Genomic DNA, 24,481 nt, shown 5'->3' with positions numbered 1-24,481 from the left:
CAGCCATTAGGGTTGCACAACTCAGGTCACTCTTAGTGCCGGTCCCAACCCCGGGTAAATGGGGAGGGTTGTGTTAGGAAGGACATCCAGCGTAAAAACATGTGCCAAATCAAATATGCAGGTCATGAATCAGAATTTCATACCGGATCGGTCGAGGCCCGGGTTACCAACGACCACCACAGGTATCGTTAACCAACCGGGTACCGGTGGAAATTGGAATACTGTTGGCTGAAAGAGGAGAAGGAGAGAAGGAAGAAGTTTACAGAGACAGCAGGGGAAGGAGAAGTGTAGGAGAGCGGAGGTTAGGGAGAAGTTGAAAACTAATGAAGGAGAAAAGGATTTGTAGCGATTGGCCAGGCAGAGGAACCGAGCTGGGAAGGATGTGCTGCAAGTTAGAGCAATAAAGAATGGAGATTGAAATGTGTTGACTAGTGAGGAGAGTGTGTTGAGAAGGTGGAGGGAGTATTTTGAGAAGCTGATCAACGAGGAAAATGAGAGAGAGAGAAGGTTGGATGATGTGGAGATGTGAAGCAGGATGTAGATAGGATTAGTAAGGAGGAAGTGAGAGCGGCGATTAAAAGGATGAAGATGGAAAGTCGGTTGGACCAGATGACATACCGGTGTTTAGGAGCGATGCAGTGGAGTTTTTGACCAGATTGTTTAACAGGATTCTGGAAGGTGAGAAGAAGCCTGAGGAATGGAGAAGGAGTGTGCTGGTTATTCTTTAAGAGTAACGGAGAAGTGCAGACCTGCAGTAACTACAGGGGAAAAGGGAAAGTTTATAGGACTGTGGTGAGACCTGAGATGTTGTATGGTTTAGAGACAGTGGCATTGAGTAAAAGACAGGAGGTGGAGCTGGAGGTAGCAGAGCTGAAGATGTTGAGATGTTCATTGGGAGTGACGACGATGGACAGGATTAGAAATGAGTTTATTAGAGGGACAGCGCATGTAGGACGTTTTGGAGACAAGGTGAGGGAGGTGTGATTGAGATGGTTTGGACATGTGCAGAGGAGGGACATGGAGTATATCAGTAGGAGAATGCTGAGAATGGAGACACCAGGAAGGAGGAAAAGAGGAAGACCAAGGAAGAGGTTTATGGATGTGGTGAGGGAAGACATGCAGGTAGTTGGTGTGAAAGAAGCAGATGTAGAAGACAGGGGGGGGATGGAGACAGATGATCCACTGTGGCGCCCCCTAATGGGAGAAGCCGAAAAAAGAAGAAGAAGAAGAAAATCAGACATGAAGTTAAGGTAAATCCAGATGCAGATGTTTCAGTTCAGTAAGTATGAAATGTTCAGAATAAAGCAGATGTTTAACAGTTAAAGTCTCTTCAGTAAACACTCCAGTGTTTCTCAGTGTAAAGACCTGAAACAGGAGAATTCACGTTTTAGTGTAAACAAAACAGAGCATTATGGGTAAATAAACTAATACGGGAAATAAGATCAAATCGTCGAATTCCATCTACCTGTGTTTATGTGGGCACCAGGATCCGTCCTGTGATCAGAAATAAAGCAGATGATGAAGATCAGACAGAAACTTTAATGATTCTACACGTGTGTGTGTTCAGTTCTGATCTTATTTCTCTTTATATACGTCACTGACCTGAGTGTTTCTTCTTGTAGTAGATGAATCCAGATGCTGAGATTATGATCCCCAACACCAACCCTGAAGCTCCGATAGCGATCTTACTCTTATCAGATTCACGCATGGACGGGTCTGAGACATACAGGGGTTTAGATCCAATTATAAAACCAAATTAAAATTGTTAATAGCAGCACATGACATTAGAAAATAACAGCATGTTGAGTATTGAGAACTATTTCTTCATTTACAATGTTATTTGGTTGTTTTTAACTATTTGTTCCATCAGTTGTTAATTGTTGAAAAATGACAGCAATTAGTGATCAGACTCACCCCACTTATAGATTATGGGTTTTTTTAAGCTGGCGTGTTCCACCACACAGGAGATCTCCTCTCCAGATTCAGGCATGTACTGCAGGTGAGAGTGGATCTGATAGTACCAGTCTCCATTAGCCATCTTCTCAGTGGACGTCACATCACCCTTAATCTTTTGCCCATTTCTCAGCCAGGTTACATTAATGAACTTTGGGTAGAAGTTGTAAGCGGTGCATATTAACATGGCAGGATGTGATCCATCTGACTTCTTCACTGACCTCACTTTAACCTGAGGCTCAACTGCAGAAATAACAATAGCACCATAGATATAAGACATTTTGTGTTATTTTAATGTTTACCCTCTGAAACAAGCGTTAAAATGATGACAACATGTAAATTGTTGAAACTGTTATTAACTGTGTTACCTGTTTTATCTGCTATCGCTGAGTAACATTTATGTGCATTGTGCTTGCAGGACTGCACAATAGCTCGTTCTGATTCCACGAATGCTTTGTTCTTGTTCCAATAATTTGCAGCATTAATGCCCTGTAAAGTGTATCCCTGAAACTTCCCGACAGTGCTGTTAAACCATATCCACTGAATCTTGTTGAAAGTATAGGAATCAATAAAAACCATATCACTGAAATCGTTGGCAGTGTATAAGCACTGAGATCTCCTCTCACTATAATATCCATCTGAAAAAAAGTCAAATAAATAACTACTATTTCAGCACATACCAAGTTATTTGCACACACTTCACCTTGTAAACTATTTTTATAATTTAAAATAAAACTCACCTATTGTTTCCCAAATAAAAAATAATTCAATCAGAAGAAAGGGCCAGTGCGTCGCCATTATTATTTTTCTTTTTGTTTGTGTTACATGCCATGATTCCAGGAAATCTGTTCTTATTGAACCAATTGCATGCTGCAAAGACACAGCATCATCAGTTACCATGTAGCACATCACTTAATTTTCAGTTTAGACAGACATGTAGTCCCTGTTCTACAATGAGTCTCTCAACATATTCATCTATGATGTACTTTAATACAATTTCAAAAACAATTTTTTAAACATTTAATTTAAATAAATTTTATAAAAAAAAATTTAAAACACATTCCTGTTCAAACCTGTTTATGATCTGGCCAACTAGAGGGAATTGTTCACCCAATTTGGATGTTCAACATATCTAACCAAATGTTAAAACCCCAGCTGACATAAACTTACAAAGGTTTCACTGAACCATTCTGGGAGAAAAAAGGGAATAAATATTTGACAATATTTGAAAGTTTGATAAGTTGAGATGAGTCTGTTAAACTAAGCTAGAAAATACCACTACACTTGCAACACAAGATTGTGTTTGCATGTACAAACACTTTTGAACAGTTTTTCTAGTAACCAACTTGAAATTTGATTGGTTAAAGCAACAGCTTCAAGCAACATGTACTGTACTTAACGTCAGGGCTACGTCAATTGTATATTTGTAAAAAGTGGATAATTATGTTGACGAGGACCCACCCCTTAGTGCCCCTTTTCACTGTTTTTTCTGAAGGTCGCTCTGTAATTCAATTTTATAAAAACTGTAATATAAACAAACACTCGTTGAAGCAGAGCAGCTGAGAGAAACGCTATAAAATAAAGAGAATAGACTACTGGTAATAATTTAATACATTTACATTTCTTTTTAAATATATATTGAAATGTAAGTAATTGAGACTGAAACAATACAGTAAAAATAATACTGGACAATGGGACATTTTAGAGTGTGTATAATGTAAAAATGAAGGAATTTAAATAAAGGTTTACCAAGCAATTATATCAAAAGTTGTATGTGTTTTATTACAATGTGTACAATCAGATAAATAGGTACAATGACCAGCTTTATTATAGTTCAAATTCATTGTTATTTATATAGAGATTTTAACACTGGACATTATACCAAAAGTAAATGCAGTATAAATTGTGGTTATATATCACAGCAATCTTTACTATTTTACACTTTCAAATCCATGATGTACAGAACATCACACACAGATGTAGAAGAACATGTATGAAAACATAAATAATAAAATAAATACATATATACAGGAACTGCAGAAAGGCCACATAGCAGACAGGATTTGAATTTTACATGTCAGCAATGAAATCAAATGGGGGCTAAATTACATGTGAACACACAACCTCGATACATCGAAAAAACAATCAGAAATTAATGTACAGCATGAAGTTAAAACAGAATATAACTTTACAGAATCTCCCAGACATTGCAATATACTGTAAGTGCTGATGGTCTCATTGGCTTCTGGTTTCCTCAGCAATTAAGGGTGGAGGGGAAAGTGTTCAGCTCACTTTTAGAATCACAGAAACATGTGTTAGTGATATATGATGTATGAAATATATAATGTGTGAGAGTGATGTGTGTTTATATTTGTTACCTTTAGTATCAGTTACACTGGTTTCCTTTAACCAGGAAGAAAGTTCCAGTAGCGACTCCCAGCAGACCCACAGCCAGACCCACTCCACAAAACACAGCCGGACCTACACTGGGAAGCTCAACATCCACCTCAACATCCACCTCTACACATACACACACACACACACACACACACACACACAGATTTATTTCTGCTGTACGTAAGAACTAAGCAGTAATTAAACACTGCGTCTCACCCCATGTTATGGTCTTTGGTATCTGCAGCGCCTTGTGCTCCACAGTGCAGGTGTAAACATCTCCCTCCTGTGGAGTGAAGGGCAGGTGGGAGAACTGGTTGTAGGTGTTGTCTTTATTAGGGTAGTACTGACTGAGTGTAGATTCATCTGTCACATTTAAACCATTTCTGGTCCAGCGGATTCGGACAGGAGGAGGGAAGAAACGTGTTGAAAAGCAAACGAGTGTGCTTTTTGAACCGAGGTGCACATCATCTCGTGGATAAATTGAGCTTTGGGGAGCATCTGTATACAAATACAAAACACATCTGTATCTGAGCCTGTAGACTACCATGACAATCCATGTAATTGTACCATTATTTATCACACTGTTCTCCTACATGCACAATTATTGCTAATAAAACTTGTTCTTAAAATGCTGTGTTGATTAATAAATGTAACTGTGTTGGAGAAACGCAACATTGTTACTCACCGAGAGCTTCTGAAGGGTTTTTAAATGCCTTAATTGCAAAATCAAGGTTGTGCTTGCAAGCATCTTGCTCTATAACACTGTACTTATAACCATCATGCCATTCTATAGGGTCTGCAAAATCAGGTGTCTTCATCACCAGGCCATGTTTGTTAAAGTCTGAGTGTAATATCTCATCCCCATCATGTTCCACCACAAATTCTTTATCTGAGGCAGAGCATCCACTTAACTGAATATAAAAATGATTGGCTGTGGAAAGACCAGGAAGTACACAAGATGTAGAAAGTTTAATAAACATTATTATAACCTGAAAGAAATCACTAAAGTAACCTGAGCATAATAATAATAAAACTTCATTTACAGTACATAACATGAAATACAGCCCAAAGTACTTCACAGAGCAATAAAAATAAACAAACAAGAAAAAACAAAAACATAGAGAGAATACAAATATAACATTTCCTGAAAATTTTACAAAAAAGAATAATAATACAAATAATACTAAAAGATATAAAGTTTCAATTAAACAAATGCTAAAGTAGTAATGAACCTGAAGCATTGTAGCAAACCTTTTCTTAGTTTACCAATTGCATGCTGCAAAGACACAACATCATCAGTTACCATGTAACATATCACTTTATTTATCTCACTTTCTGTTTAAACAGACATGTAACTCCTATACCACTAAACGTTCGTCAGCATATTCATCTATTCTGTCTTTTAATACAATAATAAATAATAATAACAGTTTAAATAAATAAAAGTAAAGTAAAAATGGACATAAAGCATATAAATGCTGTATTTGACAGTATGTCTATTTAGAAATGTTGCTAGGTAACCAAAGCAAAGTGCACAAACTTACTCTGAGTACTTGTGTCCGTTATGCATGAGAGTGTAAAAAAATATTAAAACTAACTTCATCCTTAATCTAACTCAAATTCTCACTTCCTCAAAAACAGAAACGAAAGATCGAAAGGTAGTTGAATCAGTGCTAATCTAAAATCCTCCAATGAGCTTAGACCTGAATGTGACTCTGTAGTATCCAGGAAGAAAGAGTTTGAACACGCCTCACATGTCATCTTTAAATCTTGGGAAAGCCTATAAAATACCAGCCCTCTTATGACTCGTCATTTCGGAGGTTTAAAATTTTGTTTATAGCATACTTTATTTACTACACTTTACATCTCATGACATAAAATAAATTTATGTATCATTAGTGTGCAAGTGAGAAATATATGACAGTTCTATCCATCTTTAGGTCATGTGTGGAAATTGTGCATCCCCTGTTTTAATAACCCCCCAGCTGCCACTACACTCTTGGTGTAATGAGATGTGGGGTTTTTCTGTGTTATTTTCTTTAAACCACAGAATGTTATGATAGGAATAAAACCTAAAAGGGATGTGCTGATACAGAAAATGCTAATTGTACCTGTTTTACTTATTGTTCATGTTCTTTTATGTGACATATTTTATGCACTTTTGTTCCAAAAATTTCCTGCAAGTTGATAATTGAACATGATCATTTATTTTCTTTTTGATATCTTGATCAATCAGGGCTTTGATATTTCACTATCTCTTACAATATATGCAGTCATATCATTTACACACTGTTTAGGTTCTTGGTTATTTCTCTGTGTAAAAGTACAGTATATAATAAAAAAATATGTACAGTAGGTGTATATAACATATGTAACAAACCTGAAACTCTACCATTAAAAATAGCTATGCAAATAAGCAGGTCAAAGTTTGTTCTATTATTACCTTTAATATCTATTTTGTTTAAAAGGTGCAGGCTAGTTGTTGGTGCCCAGCAGCCTTATAAAAAAGTGGTCAAGCTTTTTTGAGAAATTTTATAATATTTTTAGGTAAAGATTCAAATCTGCCATTTATGTCTAAGATTTTAGAAAAGATTGTCGCTGCCCGGTTATGTTCCCACTTGCAAGGGAACAATATCTTTGAGGAGTTTCAGTCAGGTTTTAGGCCCCATCATAGCACAGAAACTGCCCTAGTTAAAATCACTAATGACCTGTTTTTAGCTTCAGACCAAGGCTTCATCTCGCTGTTAGTTTTGCTAGATCTTAGAGCTGCATGTGACACTATAGATCATGATCTTCTCCTAGATTTCTTACAGAATTACATCGGCACTCAGGGACAGGCATTAAGCTGGTTTAAATCCTACCTGTCTGATCGTTACCATTTCGTAGATTTAAATGGAGAGCTATTCAGGCTAATGCTAGTGAACTATGGCGTGCCACAAGGTTCAGTTCTAGGACCCCTGCTCTTCACGATATACATGCTTCCGTTAGGAAATATTATTAGAAGGCATGGAATTAGCTTCCATTGTTATGCTGATGATACTCAGCTATATATCTCATCTAAACCAGGCGATACAGCTCAATTAACCCGGATAACTGAGTGTGTTAAGGAAATAAGAGATTGGATGACTCATAACTTTCTACTTTTAAATTCTGATAAGACTTTTTTTGCTCATCCGCCCAAAAACTAGTATACAGAAGCTCCAGCATCTCAACCTGCATTTAGACGGATGTTCTGTAACTACTAGTTCAACAGTAAAAGACCTGGGAGTTATTTTAGACAGCGACTTATCTTTTAAAAATCATATCAACCAAGTTACAAAAACAGCCTTCTTTCACCTTAGAAATATTTCTAAGCTAAGAAATATGTTGTCTATATACGATGCAGAGAAGCTCGTCCATGCGTTTATGGCCTCCAGAATAGACTACTGTAATGCGTTACTAGGTGGATGTCCTGCTTCATTAATAAACAAGCTTCAGTTAGTTCAGAATGCAGCAGCCAGAGTTCTTACAAGGTCAAGAAAATATGATCACATAACCCCAATCTTATCGTCCCTACATTGGCTTCCTGTAAGGTTTCGAATAGACTACAAACTATTACTTCTCACTTATAAAGCACTAAATGGTTTGGCTCCCATGTTTCTCTCCAGTCTTCTAACATGCTATAATCCGTCACGCTCCCTGAGATCTCAAAACTCTGGGCTTCTAGTAGTTCCTAGAATAGCAAAGTCCACTAAAGGTGGTAGAGCATTTTCACATTTAGCTCCTAAACTCTGGAATAGTCTTCCTGACAGTGTTCGGGGCTCAGACACACTCTCCCAGTTTAAGTGTAGATTAAAAACATATCTTTTTAGCAAAGCCTACACATAACACACATCACATCATAACCTTGTGCTCCAGAACATCTGATCACATGCACATTATCAACTTGTGCTGTTAATATCATGAACAGCAGCTACGCTAATTCCTCTCCACTGCTTCTCTTTCTCTCCCCATCCCGAGGCTTCCTGAGGTTTGGCCAGCTCCAGTCACGTCCCACCTCATGAAGATTATGGACTTTAAAGAAGTAGATGCCAAACTCGCAAACATCCTGAACCATCTAGAGACGTACCAGTGCCAAATGGATCCCACTGAATGTGTGGAGTTTGACATTGGACCTCCTGGAGTGTTTAAAGGCTCTGGCATGGAGAAGCTGATGCTGGATCTGTGATGATCACAAATGTTGAGCTCAGTAGCTCCTACTTTTATACCAAAGACTGCAGAAAGAACATTTACTTATAATCTTATACTCCAGTAATCATGTTAGTTCTCACTCTCCAGTGTTCTGTATTGTTGAAAGATTTATGATCACACTCTTGATGTCACCCAAATGAGGATGGGTTCCCCTTTTGAGTCTGGTTCCTCTCAAGGTTTCTGCCTCATTACATCTAAGGGAGTTTTTCCTTGCCACAGTCGCCACGGCTGCTCATCAGGGATAAACACACACCATTCACCTTCACTGTTAAATTCTGTAAAGATGCTTTGAGACTGTTGTGAAAAGTGCAATAGAAATAAACTTCACTTGACTAAAGAAGCAGATCTGAGTTCATGGGCATAGAGTGCTTATCAATTAACTGAAATGCCAGAACATTGCTAACTATTTTATGTGTTTCAGATGCAGAATCCTTATTTTTTTATTAAATGATGTTATATCTACATATTAAATATCATTCTTTGTTATACTTTTGTCTCTTTTTTTGTCTCTTGCATTAGATGTTGGTGAACAATTGCAGCTTTATACAGAAAGTGCATGGCCCAATTAGAAAGCACTAGGTGGCAGTATATACGTGTGTGTATTATCTATTACGTTATCTATTACAAATAATCACAACTGAACTTCCCTTTATATTGTATCTGGACTTTCTATTATGCACACATAGATCTGTACATTCTGTTTCGTCTGGTCTTTTCTCCAGTTCTCCAGACCTGTTTATGTTTGCGTGAGCTTTTCTGTTTGAGTTACCATCTTCTTCCTGTCACTTTAAACCAGTCTTCTTCTCTGACTTCACTCAAAAACAAAGCAGTACCCCCTATAATCTGCTGCTCTGGATGTTTATGAGGACCATTGTATATAAATTCTAATGACATTTCAATGTTATCAACAGAAATACCCAGCAAAAGTTATTAAACAAACCGAGGTTCTACAACCAGCCATTTTTTTCTCATTCTGTGGTTGATGTGAACATAAAAATACACAAATAATTGAAATCCTCCATAGTGGTGAACATACAGGAGGAATAATCATATGAAGTGTCTTGTGCACTGATAACAGACTACAAAAATCCAAACAATGAGGAAAGTGTGTGAATTAAAAATAGAGTTGTTGGAGATCCTGGTTGTGGTAAACTGGGTCTGGTATTACCAGTTCAGAAAGATCCCCAGAGCTCCACCATCATCGTAAACACAACATACCAAACGTACTGTAGTAAAGAGGAAATAAACCTTCACAGTTTCCTCAAAAATGTAGAGTCGCTTCTTCATCTTTGATTAAAGCGAACAGAAGCCTGGGGAGCAGCCGAGATCAAGATCACCTGAGAAGCTCTGTTTCTACTTTCAAAAGAGAAGAACTTTGTTCCTTTATAGAAAATTATGGGCAATTAAACCTCTTTTTTTGGTGTAATAACAACACATTTCCTCTTTTTATGTTCCTCTGGACATTCCTGCGGTGTGTTCGTGTGTCAGAATATTCATTTGCAAACAAACATACATTTAAGAAAAGTGTAATATCACTACGAGAAGAACGTCGTTCATGTTATTATGAAAACGCGAGCGAGTTGCTGATGATTAATTTGTGTATTGCAGGAAATCAGTTCTGTACGTATCAGATATCTGCAACACTTTAATCATAAACAGTTCAAATAAAATGATTGTGCAGCCATTTAGGATCCGTGTGCGTGACTCCAAGCGTTCGTACCAAACATGACGCCAAACAGCGGCTCCTGTTTTAAAACATTGGCAAAAAGTAAACGAAACCATAACCACAACACCAGACTGGAAAGTCCCTGTTATTAAACCCAGCGTCAGCGTGGGAACCAATCAGAAGTGAGGAATATTATTACATCATCTGTATCTGGATAAAGTTATTTACAAAGTTTTAGCACTAAGATAATATGGAATCAATACGGTGTCATTTCAGTAAACATTCTCCATGAAGACAATATTTCCAGAAAAGATTCACCATTTTGGCTGCCAGGCTGCAAAGAAAAAGTGGTCAAAAACAGAACATCAGACCCACTTTGAGACTGAGAAATATAAGAGAATGAGGTACTGCACAACACCAAAGTCAAGTGATTGTTGGACCTAAAAGTGGACCACAACAAACTCCACAGCAACCAGTCATCATCATGAAGACAGATATCCAACACGTCTCAGCACCAGGATCTGACCCTCTGAAGAAGTTTAACTGCACTTCATCGTCACCTGGCAGAAAAATTAGCGAGCTGCTAACAAGAAGCTTTCACCCAGACTGACCTACACAGAACAGATCTTATCAGAGATACAACACCTTTAATCTCCTGACAGAAAACCTGCTTCTCCATAACATGGAAGCTCCTCTCTGACATCATAGCAGCTTACTGGAGTAGGTCCATGAATCAGCATATGAGCAAAGCTTGAAAGAGCACTGGAAATAACACCAGGTTGAGAAATACCCATAATTCCAATGTATGTAGATGAGCATGAACATGAACCTGGATTGACTACGAAAAAAAAATGAAACAATGTGGATAAAGTGCCTGGTATTATACAAGACGAACAGGTCAGTGATTATCTTCATCATGGATAGCAGACATACAGCACAACAATAAGTTCCATGGTATTCTAAAGGTCAATAAGAGCCATCATAAGGAAGCAAAGACATTAGCTGGAGCACAATATCTCCAGGGGTAAAACAGCTGCTGAGAAGCCATGATGAGAGGCATCAACATATACACCTGATCATAACCAGCTAAAATAATAATCTTGCCACAGGATGAGAGAAATGACGCTGATGTCCAGACACAAAAACTCCTCACATGCATGAAGGGTTGAACTGAGACTCATGACTCACTAATGCGCAACAAAAAGGGGAATCAAATGGATTAGTGTGTGTCAAAGTCCTGAATTAATAAAGTGGCTTTATTTGAATTTATATGAATTTTCATATCTATTTTATTATCTATGTATTTCAGCCATATGCAATTGGTACAGTACACAGTGAATCAATGGCATTGTTCTGCCATTCAAACCAGATCTGGAATGGAGGCATCACTGTCACAGGTGTCATCAGTGGTGATGTTCTGCAGTTGGTGAGATCTTAATAACCTGCAGAAAGACTTCACAATGTGATGCCACTGTCCTGGAAGTGGCTGTGGATGATCCTTGCATGTGTGCGCATGCAGCTCTGCAGTGATCTACAGATTCTCATTGGGCCTGAAGTGATGGTCAATGATGTTGTCAATGCTCTTGCTGAAGTACCTGGCCAATGGTAAAGTCTATTCCTCCAAGTTAATGAAGTCACCACCAGTTACATCCTCCCTAAACTTCTGCTAGTCATTATGCTCCTGCTGAAAAGGTTTCATTCTGATACGCCTGTTTATAAATTCCTGGTTACCCAACTACACTCTTTGACTATAAAATATATAATTATAAAAGGAATTTATTTGTAGTCACAGTGTCCTGGTGTGACCCGTGATGAGCATGGGTTCTCTTTTCAATCTGCTACCGCCAAAGGCTTCTTCTTCATATCATCCCAGGGAGTTTTTCTTTACCACCATCGCTTCTGGCTAGAGATACATCAAAAATGTATTTCTTTACAAAAATGTTTACATTTCTTTAAGGCTGAATTATGAAAGCTGCTGTTGTAAAAATGCTATACAAATAAAACTGACACGTTATCAATAAAAGAAATGGAATATAGAAACGTACAGGTAAAACCACAGGACGGAGCGTTGTGTCTGCACATATCACTAAACCATATACAAACACCTCGACTGATGAAAGATTAAATATATAAAAGAAAGTTTGGTAAAAGACCAATATGACATTTTTGAAGAATTATAAATCTGCCTTGGCATCTTTGGTAAATGCCGAGTCATCGTTTTAAACTCCAGCTAACTTCTCACAACATATAAAACTATGTGTGACTGTGTGATGCACCAGTGAATGTTTTTTCCTCATTTTTTATGGCATGTGGTCAAGTGGAAGTTTATTGCATGTTTTCCAGTTCTGTTTGTGTTTATTTCCTACATTCCATTCATTTAAATATGAATAGAAAAAAACGAATTGAAATATCTCGAACATGGAACAGAAACCAGCCCAGTCTCACGCCAGTTCATTATACAGTCACAAAATGTAATCGATTTTCCTCTATTATCCCTCCTTTTTGTGTCACTGAGGACGACACTCTATGTGATATATTTCAATAGGAAGTGTTTTTGGTGCCTACGCCAAAGTTTTCTCTCTGCCACTGGATCCCATTAAAGCTGTAATGGGGGGAGGTGGTAGCTCAGTGGTTAAGGCATTGGGCTTTAGATCAGAAGATCACAGGTTCAAATCCCACTACCACCAAGCTGCCACTGCTGGGCCCTTGAGCAAAGCCCTAAAACCCTCCCCTGCTCAGTTGTAAGTCGCTCTGAATAAGGGCGTCTGCCAATTGCCGTAAATGTAATGTATTTTTCCCGTTTGAACCATTACTCAACATTTAAGCAGGAGATTTTATCCTTGTTTTTACTGCTTTGTATTCTGTAGCTACTCGCTATTATAAACCATGGTCAGTGGTTCCTTCCAGTCAAAATACAGTAAATATATTCTATATCCTTATCGTATATTTTCTGCCTTATTCTCTGACAAAAATGTGAAAAAAGGTTACATTTGGTATTTCTGCCAGCATTACCCATAATCCTCCAGATCATGCCAGATGGAAGCAGTCGTGCAGAGTGACACAAAAAGAGAAATTCGTGTCCATGTACACGAATCTATAGATTAAAGTTTGTTACTACATCATCAAATTCCCGTGAGACTGTGTTGCAGAAACAGATACTAACGGACTTTTCCTTCATACTCATATATTATACTCAGAATAAAGTGACACTGCTGGATAGGTAACGTTTAACCAAGAAGTTCAACATACAGAAACATGCTGAATCATATCAGCTTCCAGTAATGAATCTGCACCATGCTGCTCAGAACTTTCCAGATTTACATACAATTTTAACTCTATTATATACGACTATATTACATGTATAAAAACATGTTTAAATGTAAACCATGAGACGACGCATCTGTCCACGTATTGCATTAATTTTCACCCCTTCAACATTGTGTAGCATTTTTACTTTAGATTTACACAATTTAATATTCAAAGTGCAAAATACTGATTTTATTGTTGCATTAAATTTCATTAAATAAAAACATTTTGTTCTAAGTTTTGTTAAATCAGATGGAGGTGATTGTTGGTGAACAGCCGTCTTTCCACAGATACTCAATTGGATTGGTGTCTGAACCAGTCACAAGGTGAAGCTCCTCCATCTTACTATCAACCCTGAGCAGAAAAACTTCTTAATATTACAGGAACAGCGTTATGACAAAAACTATCACATCAATTCTAAAAAAACTTTTTGATTCAATAAAATTTTTGTGTGTTGGTGCATTTCTCCGATTCTGATTCTGATTGCTCATATATTTCATTATTAGCAGCAGCTAAAGTAAATTTCTATCACATGCACTCTGAATTGATCAGTTTACACGCTAAACCTCCAGACGCACGCAACAAATGCGACACCAAACAATAGCTTTAGTTTTGAAACACTGGCAAAACGAAACCGCAGCAACCAAACCGGCCTGGAAATCCCCTGTGTTTATATAAATCTTATTGGTGTGAACCAATCGCTGAAAGGAATATTATTACACGATCAGTATCCGGGGAAAACCAATCTAGAACAATTTGATACGGATCCTAATTATAATTTACGATTGAAACATAAAAATGTAAAAGGACCAATATAACCTGTTACTCCTGAACAAATGTAGACGTTTTGTGGCAATGAGGGTAAAAACATCTGCAATAATACAATAATAACACTTCTGCATGTTTCACAGCTGTAAACACATCCTTTATAATAATGAGACGATTTTACAGAGGAATTTATCTCGTAGTTTCTGAGGGAACTGTTATATACGTGTTGACTTACGTTCTTTAATGTATATGTAACATAAGGATGTTTTTATAGGGTTTATATGGTATCAGGTTTCTGTATGTGCTACTGTACATCAGTACTGTGTTTATACGAGTGTTTGAGCTCATATACAGTATCTCAAAGATCTGTTATTTATTAACTATATTTATACTGTACATGTTCATCACAAGGTTCTGATTGTATTCAAAACAGTAACAGTAACGACAGAATAATGCTAATTATTATTATTATTATTATTATTCCAGTGTGTTTTACAGTTAAAATTAGACCTGGTGATATAATTGCAAGTGCATAAAATGTACTGGTGAATCGGATGCTGAACATCTGATGACGGATCACAAGCCATGGTCCACATCTTGTCCAGATTAACATGATCCAAGAAATCTAGGATCTACACAGAGAGTCTTCTCACAACTGGTGCTTGTGGAAAACTAATATTTCTATTAAGAAAAAATCTGACTTTTTAGACTTTCATCCTGACCAGAATTGGACAAGATTGAAGATTTCCAAACACAAACCTGTATAGATGTACTAGGGGTTCTGCTCTTCCTCCACCTTTTATTGCTGCAGAATTGTCCATAACATAAATTCAATCCGAGTTTAAAAACCAAAATAATACATTAGATAAAAAAGATGCAGTAATTCAAATTATAACATATTTACAGTAGTAATAATGAATATGGGGTATGGGGACTTCAATCCCACCAATATCAATCTGTATTGGTTTTATTTCCTTAAGCAGGACTCTAAACTCAAACCTGTTGTGTACCGCATTCACTATGAGGCACTTTGTGTAAAATATGACATTAGATCTCTTCCAGGGTAGAATCCTGGTTTAGATTTGAGTTTAGTGATCTGAAGGTTGTGAGATCAAATCACATTAGGAAGTCACAGTGTGGCCTGTAAATATGGCACATGACCTTTAGCTGTTCACCTCATACACATATAAATTCTTAAAAATGGATTATTTTTGCATTTTTTACCCAAAACTGGACCTCGTTCTCTATGATAGTCTTAAATTAAATTCCTAATGCCACAGTAACAGGAGGATTAATTACTAATATGATCTGGGTTTATTTATCAGCTACATGACTAGTAAATATCATTTTAGGTGAATTTATTTGACATGCACCATTTACACCATTTTCTTTTACAACCGAAAGTTTATTGCATCAATGTACAGACAGAATCAATAATAACTCCAGATCTGACAATAAAATGAAATTAAATCCTCTGATGATACAAAAGCAGAATTTAAAGATTACTGTAATAATGAAATAATAATAAACAGCTTCAATAAAAATTGTGATACAGGTTGCAGCAGACTGTAGGGGGCGCTAACAATTTAATAATGAAATTATGCCTTATTTACCTTTTCATGTGCATGAATGGTTTTTTAATAAGCTGTAAATAAACTAATAATAATTTCTACCCAAGAGTTCTTATTAAGCCTAAAATCAACTTATTAAACATCAGTTTGATGGAAGTCTCACTTAAAGCTGCTCTTAAATGAAGGGAAAGTTTATACAGATGCAGATGTGAAAGTCATTTTTCAGTAATTACACATGTTTCTGAATGAATCAGGTGTTTAACAGTTGAAGCCGCTTCAGCAAACACTCCAGTGTTTCTCTCCTCAAAGACCTGCAACAGGGGAAAGTAATACAATAAATAAACAGAGGGCATTATGGGTAAATAAAATATATCCGATAGGCAAAATGCAAACCAACTCATCAAATTCCATCCCTACCTGCATTTATGTCGGCACCAGGATCCGTCCTGTCATCAGAAATCAGAAACCAAGCAGATGATAAACATCAGGAAGCAACTTTTATTATTTACTTATTGAACAAATGTAATATTAAGAATAAATACACAGATGTCCTCATACACACATATACATTTAGATCTGGTGTATTTAATTTATATAATTCACCTGAGAACTTTAAAACAGCTGTTTATATTATTAATGAACTTATAAAACACCTGAGTGTTTCTTCTTGTAGTAGATGAATCCAGCTGCTGAGATTATGATCCCCAACACCAACCCTGAAGCTCCGATAGCGATCTTACTCTTATCAGATTCAGGCATGGACGGGTCTGAGACATACAGGGGTTTAGATCCAATTATAACATCAGACTCACCATCAGAACAGCAGCACTATACATTATCACTCAGATATTTACATCAGACTGTGATTATCAGATTATGATGATCTGATTATAATGATCTGATTATGAAGATCAGGTTGTGATTATCTGATTGTGATGATCTGATTGTGATGATCAGACTGTGATGTTCTGATTGTGATGATCAGACTGTGATGATCTGATTATGATGATCTGATTGTGAAGATCAGATTCTGATGATCTGATTATGAAGATCAGATTGTGATGATCTGATTGTGATGATCAGACTGTGATGTTCTGATTGTGATGATCTGATTGTGAAGATCTGATTGTGATGATCTGACTATGATGATCTGATTATGAAGATCTGGTTATGATGATCAGATTATGAAGATCAGATTTTGATAATCTGATTGTGATGATCAGACTGTGATGATCTGATTATGATGATCTGATTGTGAAGATCAGATTGTGATGATCTAATTATGAAGATCAGATTGTGATGATCTGATTGTGATGATCAGACTGTGATGATCTGATTATGATGATCTGATTGTGAAGATCAGATTGTGATAATCTGATTGTGATCAGACTGTGATGATCTGATTGTGAAGATCTGATTGTGATGATCTGATTATGAAGATCTGATTATGATGATCTGATTGTGAAGATCAGATTGTGATTATCTGATTATGAAGATCTAATTGTGATGAACTGATTATGATGATCTGATTATGAAGATCTGATTATGATGATCTGATTATGAAGATCAGACTCACCCCACTTATAGATCATGGGTTTCTTGAAGCTGGCGTGTTCCACCACACAGGAGATCTCCTCTCCAGATTCAGGTTTGTACTCCAGGTGAGAGTGGATCTGATAGTACCAGTCTCCATCAGCCATCTCCTCAGTGGACGTCTGACCTCCTTTAACCTCCTTACCGTTCCTCATCCAGGTGACTTTAATGATCTTTGGGTAGAAGTTGTAAGCGCTGCACATCAACACAGCAGGATGTGATCCATCTGACTTCTTCACTGATGTCACCATAACTTCAGGCGCAACTGCAGGAATAACCACAGTGCCAGAGATATAACATGTTTATATGTGTTAATAATAATAGGTTTATATTTCAGATACTGTAATTAAATTATTTTAATCAGTTATTTAAAAAGAAAAAATATGCTTTACCGGATTTATCAATTATAGCTGTGTCGTAGATCTGTGCATTGTGTTTACAGAAGTTTTCCACAGCAGCTCGCTCTCCTGCCAAGTATGCTGTGTCATTGTTCCATAACTTTGCATTATAAATGCCATGCTCATTGTAGCCCTGAAACTTCCCCACTGTACTGTTAAACCATATCCACTTAATCTTGTTGAAAATGTAATCATCAATGAGAACCATATCACTTAAATCTCTGGAGCTGTAAATGCACTGTGATCTCCTCTCATGGTAATATCCATCTGAAACAGTCAAATCAAGAAACTTCATTACAGTAAACACATCAGAGTGATTTAGTTTAGTTTATTTTCACTTCACCAGTAAACCCGGGGTTCCCCTCACATTACATTATACTTCATTTACTCAGATAACAATAAAACAACAACACAGTAACAAATAAATAACAATAAAACAACCTACTTATTGTGTCCAACATGAAAGTAATTCCATCAGGAGACAAATCCACAGTTTCCCCATCATGTGTGACTGTGAGACTGAGAGAAGTCAGTGTGCTGTCTCCTTACACACACACACACACACACACACACACACACACACACACACACACACACACTTACTCAGTGTATAAAACTGACCAATCACACGCTGCAGAGATCCTGCGTCATCAGTTACTACCTGAAACATCACATTTATTTAAAGTCTAATGAATCTGTGCACCAGAAAGAGTCTTTAATAAACAATATTATTCTGATTCTTAATAATAAATACACAATTTATAAACACCATTTTCAGAGAAAGTATTAACAAATCACATTACTGAATTTCTTAATATTTCTTCTTTGTTTTTCTTAATTTTCTCTCATTATTATATGAAAAAGTTTGAGTTACTGTATCATGGGTTCAGTAGTAAAACTTTGAGATAATAAGTAAGACGACCTCTGAGTTAATTTATTTATAGTTGTTTTTTCTCCTGGTGAAATTGGTCTTTAGTAGATAAGTGTTGGGTTATTAATAATAATAATAATAATAATAATAATAAAAAGCACAAAAACAAAGACACAATCATTAAAACACACTGGACAATGAGTGAGATGTGAAATGTGACTTTAAAACTAGCGCTAATAAACAGACTACATGACACAGGAACAGACCAGTCATGTGACCACAATCAGTGTGGTGCAGTGGCTGATGGGAAATGTAGTTCTAATGCCTATTTCAGTAACACTCTTATTTAAACTCTCACTCTGACATGCTGAATGATCCACATGCGTGATTTAGTGTACTTATATTTTATTTACAATTACATAACTTTAATATCTGTTATGTAGTGTGTGATAGTGGAGGCAGTTGCAAGTGCAAAGTAAGAGCACCTATTCATATAAACAGTGAAATAATCTAAATCATCAGGCGTAGAGAAACACAAAACAGGCACAAATCATGCAATCTTACAGTCTTACACATGAGGTAGGTCATTTAGATTAATAAATCATGCGCTGTTGGCTGTTTCTTAGTCTAAAAATAAGTCAAAAGGTTTTGTTCAGTAGTAGCTCCTAAACTGTAGAACGATCTCCCGTTATCTTCTGCAGGCTTCATCCAGAGAGATTTTTAGGTCTCAGTTGAAGACACATTTTTGTCTTTTAAAGCACTTTTTTATGTGTTTGTTTTATTTGTGTGAAATGATTTGTGTGTGTTTAGATTTTTCTTACATTTTGTGTAGCACTTTGGTGTGTTACACAAAACCACATAAACTAACACGAAACACAGAACTACACAAAACTCACTGGGACTCGACATAAAGTGCACGTGTGTGAAATTTGATGCAAAGAACAACATAAGACAGAGAGACAGTGGACACAGGGACACTGCAGCACCGAGCAGGACAGTACAGAAGTTTAGTGTTACTGCAGATGGATTTGTCTTTATAATAATAATAAATGCTGTACATGTAAACACTGAAATGTTTTGTGTGTGTGTGTGTGTGTGTGTGTGTGTGTGTGTGTGTGTGTGTGTGTGTGTGTGTGTGTGTTTTAATCACAATGCTGGTATCTTTGTGGATGCAGCGTGTGGTGTAAATGTCCATGATGGAGGAGGAGAGACCACACTGATCCTCCTGAAGCAAACAACCATCTCTTTTGTTTTGTCCACATACAGAGACAAGTTAAAGGCTTTGCACCAGACTGTTATTCTCTGCACTTCTTCATTCTTGCTAATGAGACCCACCACAGTCATGATATCGGAAAACTTCATGAAGTGATTTGAGCTGTACATCGTTACACAGTTCTGAGTCAGCAGTGTGAGCAGCAATGGCCCGAGCACACAGCCCTGAGGTGCCCCAGTGCTCAGTGTGATGGTGCTGGAGGTGCTGTTCATGAACAGGACTGTTTTAAAGCACTTCATGAAGATAGGAGTGAGTCTGACGGGATGGTAGTCTTTGAGGCAAGACACGGTAACTCTTTGGCACACTGGCGTTGGTAGTGGCCCTGAAGCACATCGAAACAACAGTGCTGCTTAAAGAGATGTTAAAGATGTCAGTAAAAACATCTGCTAGCTGGTCTGCACACCTTCTGATCACTCTGCCAGGAATGCTGTCTTGTCCTGCAGCTTTGTGTGTGTTAACTCTGTTTAGAGCTTTGCTCACATCAGCTGTGGAGAGACAAAGCACTATCACAGACAGGTGGTGCACTGTAAAAAATCCAACTTTCGAAAAGTTTGAATAACTTATATCTATTAGTTAACTGGACAATACTACTCAAAAAAGTTGACTTAATAAGTGGAAATAAGTTGGTTCAAAAATTGTCTGACCAACTTAATTTGAAATGTTGACTGGATATGCACATATAACTTTACAAGCACACAAGTTGGCTTGGAGGTTGGCGCATGCGCGCTATAACGTGCAGACGTTGGAGTGAACATGGAATGATAGCGCCATTTTGATCATCAGTCAAGCTTCAGGACAGCTTCATCCACTCTTCAAACGTCAGCGTTTAAAGTAAGCATCTTTATTCATTTTATTATATTTTTTATAATGTTGAAATGTTTGTAATGTTTGTGAAACATCAGTGTGAGCATTAAACATTGTTTGCAACATGCAAATGTATCTAATGTTAGTTGGAGTTTTTAATGCCAATAAAATGTACAATTGTTTTTGACCTGGTTTTGAAAGTCATAACTAAGAAATGTAGTGTCACTGGTCAAGCTTATTATTTTAAAGCAAGTTTGCATGAACGCAGTGCCGGCGTTAAGGCATGAACGTTCTTATCAAGGTGAAAATATGTCGCAATCCCAGTTTTATATCTTGCAAATCTAACTTCATGGTTTGCAATGGCTTTATTTACCACAGTTATCGGAAAAGATTTGGGAGCAGAAGATCATGACGAACTAATCAACCCAAACTTCATCGTTTATTAAAGTAAGTGTCTTTATTCATTTTATTACATTTTATTATATGGTTGAAATGTTTGTAAAACATCGCGACATGCAAATATATACTCTTGTTAGAGCTTTTAATGCCAGTATAAAACACAATTGTGTGTTTTAAATCAATGAAACCCTACAAATGTCTTGTATTTAATGTGTTTATTGTCTTTTGTCGTAACGCTGTCGTGTTCGGCATAGATAATAGCACTCGGTGTAATGCGCTTAAAACTCAATGGGCATGATACAAATTGCAATCAATTTTTGCCCATCGCCCATGATGCAACAACGGGCCATCCAGTTAGATATTTAACATTTTAGATTACTGTTACAGCTGCTGCTGTTCCACAGAAAGGCCTGATCGTGGTGACGAAGCGCAGAAAACTCAATTCACTTCAGCATTAAACACAAGTCTTAAGTCGTAAGCAGCACTAAGGTCTAGGCCTTTTGGTAACATGAACAAGAAATCTTTATCACAAGAACACCAGTATTTTTTATGCAACTTTTATTATTTTTTAAGAATTTACATGATGGATTATAAAAAAGAAAAAAAATACTGGTGTTTGTGATGCTGATTAATTTTCCATGTTACCAACAGACCTAGACCAGTGTAGTGTTTTGACCCAAATACTGGTAATATTTTATAGATATTTCTCTATAGATATTTTTTGTAGATATTTGTTTTGTTGTTGTACATGATATTTGCCTGTACACCATAGCATAACATACACTGGCAATCAAAATTGGAGAACAATTTATAAACAATTGAACAATTATGAAATAATGTGATCTTCACTGCTCAACAGTTGAAGGAGTTTTTTTCCCGTTTATACCATGCTACCAGAACACCTTTTCCACAAAATAAAAAAAAAAAAAACACATTATTTTGCAGAAAACACACTGATCAAAATTAGAGAACAACAATGACTGTAGCATGGAAAAAAGATTACAACAACATTTTCCAAAGGTTACAACATTCAGTGACTGTAGTGGGTTTCTTGGCCATAACTTTGTCACCAAGGATTCTCCAGAGGTTCTCTATTGGGTTGAGATCAGGACTCTGGGCAGGCCATGTCATTATTTCAATGTTTTCAGTTTCAAGGAACTGCTTTACCCGTTTTGCTGTGTGACATGGAGCGTTGTCCTGCATGAACACTGCAGGCTGATTGGGTGATGAACGCAGGGAAGGAACCATATGTTGTTGAAGAAGGTTCTGATAAACATTTGCATTCACTCTGCCATGTAGCTGTATAAGAGGCCCAACTCCTGCTGCAGAAAACATGCCCCAAACCATGACACTTCCTCCTCCACTTTTCACTGACTTCTTTACACACTTTGGGTTCAGTCTTTCTCCAGTTTGTCGCCGAACATAATGTTTCCCATCGACCCAAATAAATTAAACTTGCTTTTATCACTGAAGTGAACTTTGGACCAGTTCTTCTCTGTCCACACAACATGCTCCTCAGCAAAGCTTAGTCTAGCCTTTTGATGCTTTCTGCTAATGAGAGGTTTGGTCACTGCAGAGTGGGCTTTCAGTCCAAATGCTCTTAAATGTCAAGACACTGTATGACGAGACAGATCCTTACCCTTTTCAGCGCTGAACTGGTGAGCAATTTCAGCTGCAGTGTGGAAACGATTGCCCATTGAGATCCTCCGCAGGATCCTGTCCTCTCTTGTATTTGTCTTCTTGGCGGACTTGAATGAGTTTGTGATGTTGTAAAGATTAAATATACTTGAAATCACAGATTTGGAACGACCAACTTGTCTTGTTATGGCTGATAGGGTCGTCCCTTTGGCCTTCATCTGGACAACCTGCTGCCGGAGGCTTTCAGTCACTTTAGAACGGCCCACCATCTTGCAGAGTCAGCGAAACTGGAAGTTAGGCTGCCAGTTAAATAGGGGTTGACAGATAATCAAGGAAATTAGCACCAGGTGCCAGATTAACACCAATAACTGGGAGGTGTCTGAAAGTGTTCTCTAATTTTGATCAGTGTGTTTTCTGCAAAATAATGTTTTTTTTAAAATGCCTTAGTTATTTTGTGGAAAAGGTGTTCTGGTAGCATGGTATAGACAGGACAAAAACTCCTTCAACTGTTGAGCAGTGAAGATGACATTATTTCAGAATTGTTCAATTGTTTATAAATTGTTCTCTAATTTAGATCGCCAGTGTACATTGGTCAGCAATAGGCACAAACACATATACACCTTATTTACTGGGGTTTCTGGTTTCAGAGCTCAGCATGCAATGTAATATTTGCCCACTCTTCTCAAGAACAACTTCTAAAACACAAGACTGCGACATGGAGGACGAGTAAATTGGAATTGTTTTTATGACAACTGTATTTGCATCTCAAAAAACCCGAAGTGAACTCATCACATCTTACAAGAATACCCAAAAGAACTCAAATATACTTTTGAGGTAATTGAGAAGGTGTTCATGGAAATGGGCATTCGATGCTCTGCAAGGGTACAGTCTTTAAAAACTAAGCTCTTCCTGTGAACGTTGTTGAACTGTGAATTGTTGAACTATGTTTAAAAATGTTTTAAAAATGTTAGTTTTTTGGTGTTATGAAAATGGGGCTTACTGCTCTGCAAAGGTACAGTCCGTGAAAAGTAAACTCTTACTGGGAATGTTGACATTTTGGTGTGAACATCTTTTGATTTCAACAAATATTAGCATCTTAATGTTAAAATGTTAATTAATAAAATAAATTGTTAAACTGAGTTGTTAAAATGTTAATATAATGTCTTACAATGTCATTTTTATTTAATTTGTTTTGTTGTTGATTGTGTTTATTTTTCATCTTTTCAGATTCTTTATTGTGCCATTTTATTTGTTATTTTATTTCAATTTAATTTATATTTGTACTAATTTATTTTATTGTTTAAAAATTTTCATTGATTGCAGTGTATTTTGTAAGGTACATGTTGACATTGTTGACAGTGTTACAGTGTTGAACTTCTATGTTTTAATATGTTTAATTTTACATGTTTATTAGTGTTTTATGTTTTAAGCATCTAAGGAATAAAGTCAAAGCCTTTACACATTAAAAGGTTAAAAGTGAATCTTCAATTATCTTCAGATTGTTTTTTTATTGATTGACATTTTTCTAGGATTTTTATTTTGACTTTCTGTTTTTTCTAGGAGGTATGGCTATTGTTTGACCTTGTTTGTATTTAAGATAATAAACAAACAAAA

The 24,481-nt window shown here is 36.8% G+C and overlaps 2 protein-coding genes, 1 long non-coding RNA gene and 1 pseudogene across 4 annotated transcripts; 1 reads left to right on the top strand and 3 right to left on the bottom strand.

The window, feature by feature from the left end:
* Nucleotides 1-1,252: 1,252 nt before the first annotated feature.
* LOC124400113 (DLA class II histocompatibility antigen, DR-1 beta chain-like) lies at nt 1,253-2,765 on the bottom strand. Its single transcript, XM_046871722.1, has 6 exons — nt 2,694-2,765; nt 2,322-2,591; nt 1,915-2,196; nt 1,603-1,716; nt 1,466-1,494; nt 1,253-1,365 (listed from the first exon to the last, which is right to left on the bottom strand). The coding sequence occupies exons 1-5, from the start codon at nt 2,749-2,751 to the stop codon at nt 1,472-1,474; spliced, it is 747 nt and encodes a 248-aa protein (XP_046727678.1). The 5' UTR covers nt 2,752-2,765; the 3' UTR covers nt 1,253-1,365; nt 1,466-1,471.
* Nucleotides 1,279-18,475, bottom strand: LOC124400116 (DLA class II histocompatibility antigen, DR-1 beta chain-like). Of its 2 annotated transcripts, none has more exons than XM_046871725.1 (6): nt 18,328-18,475; nt 17,877-18,149; nt 17,468-17,749; nt 16,545-16,658; nt 1,466-1,494; nt 1,279-1,365 (listed from the first exon to the last, which is right to left on the bottom strand). In XM_046871725.1, exons 1-5 carry the CDS (start codon nt 18,341-18,343, stop codon nt 1,472-1,474), a joined length of 708 nt encoding a protein of 235 aa, XP_046727681.1. In that variant the 5' UTR covers nt 18,344-18,475; the 3' UTR covers nt 1,279-1,365; nt 1,466-1,471. The 2 variants fall into 2 exon arrangements, with proteins under 2 accessions (XP_046727681.1, XP_046727680.1); XM_046871724.1 differs by lacking the exons at nt 1,279-1,365; nt 1,466-1,494 and adding exons at nt 15,705-16,202; nt 16,309-16,337.
* Nucleotides 3,710-5,968, bottom strand: LOC124400115 (annotated as a pseudogene).
* Nucleotides 18,476-20,776: 2,301 nt separating the features above from the next.
* On the top strand, nt 20,777-24,060 carry LOC124400120. The gene is made up of 3 exons (XR_006928322.1): nt 20,777-20,857; nt 21,209-21,277; nt 23,515-24,060. It is a non-coding gene; the product is annotated as an uncharacterized LOC124400120 (long non-coding RNA).
* Nucleotides 24,061-24,481: the final 421 nt, after the last annotated feature.

The sequence above is a fragment of the Silurus meridionalis genome, chromosome 17 (assembly GCF_014805685.1).
Source record: "Silurus meridionalis isolate SWU-2019-XX chromosome 17, ASM1480568v1, whole genome shotgun sequence".
Classification (NCBI taxonomy): Eukaryota; Metazoa; Chordata; class Actinopteri; order Siluriformes; family Siluridae; genus Silurus; species Silurus meridionalis.
This window is presented reverse-complemented; position numbering and strand designations above follow the sequence as displayed.

What these genes read in the sequence shown, in the direction of transcription:
- LOC124400113 (XM_046871722.1), bottom strand. Translation starts at nt 2,751, where the DNA reads ATGGCGACGCACTGGCCCTTTCTTCTGATTGAATTATTTTTTATTTGG. An exon ending in ACCCATAATCTATAAGTGGG is followed by an intron (nt 1,717 to 1,914) that starts GTGAGTCTGATC and finishes TGTATGTCTCAG; the next exon opens with ACCCGTCCATGCGTGAATCT. An exon ending in CTACAAGAAGAAACACTCAG is followed by an intron (nt 1,495 to 1,602) that starts GTCAGTGACGTA and finishes TTCTGATCACAG; the next exon opens with GACGGATCCTGGTGCCCACA.
- LOC124400116 (XM_046871725.1), bottom strand. An exon ending in ACCCATGATCTATAAGTGGG is followed by an intron (nt 16,659 to 17,467) that starts GTGAGTCTGATC and finishes TGTATGTCTCAG; the next exon opens with ACCCGTCCATGCCTGAATCT. An exon ending in CTACAAGAAGAAACACTCAG is followed by an intron (nt 1,495 to 16,544) that starts GTGTTTTATAAG and finishes TTCTGATCACAG; the next exon opens with GACGGATCCTGGTGCCCACA.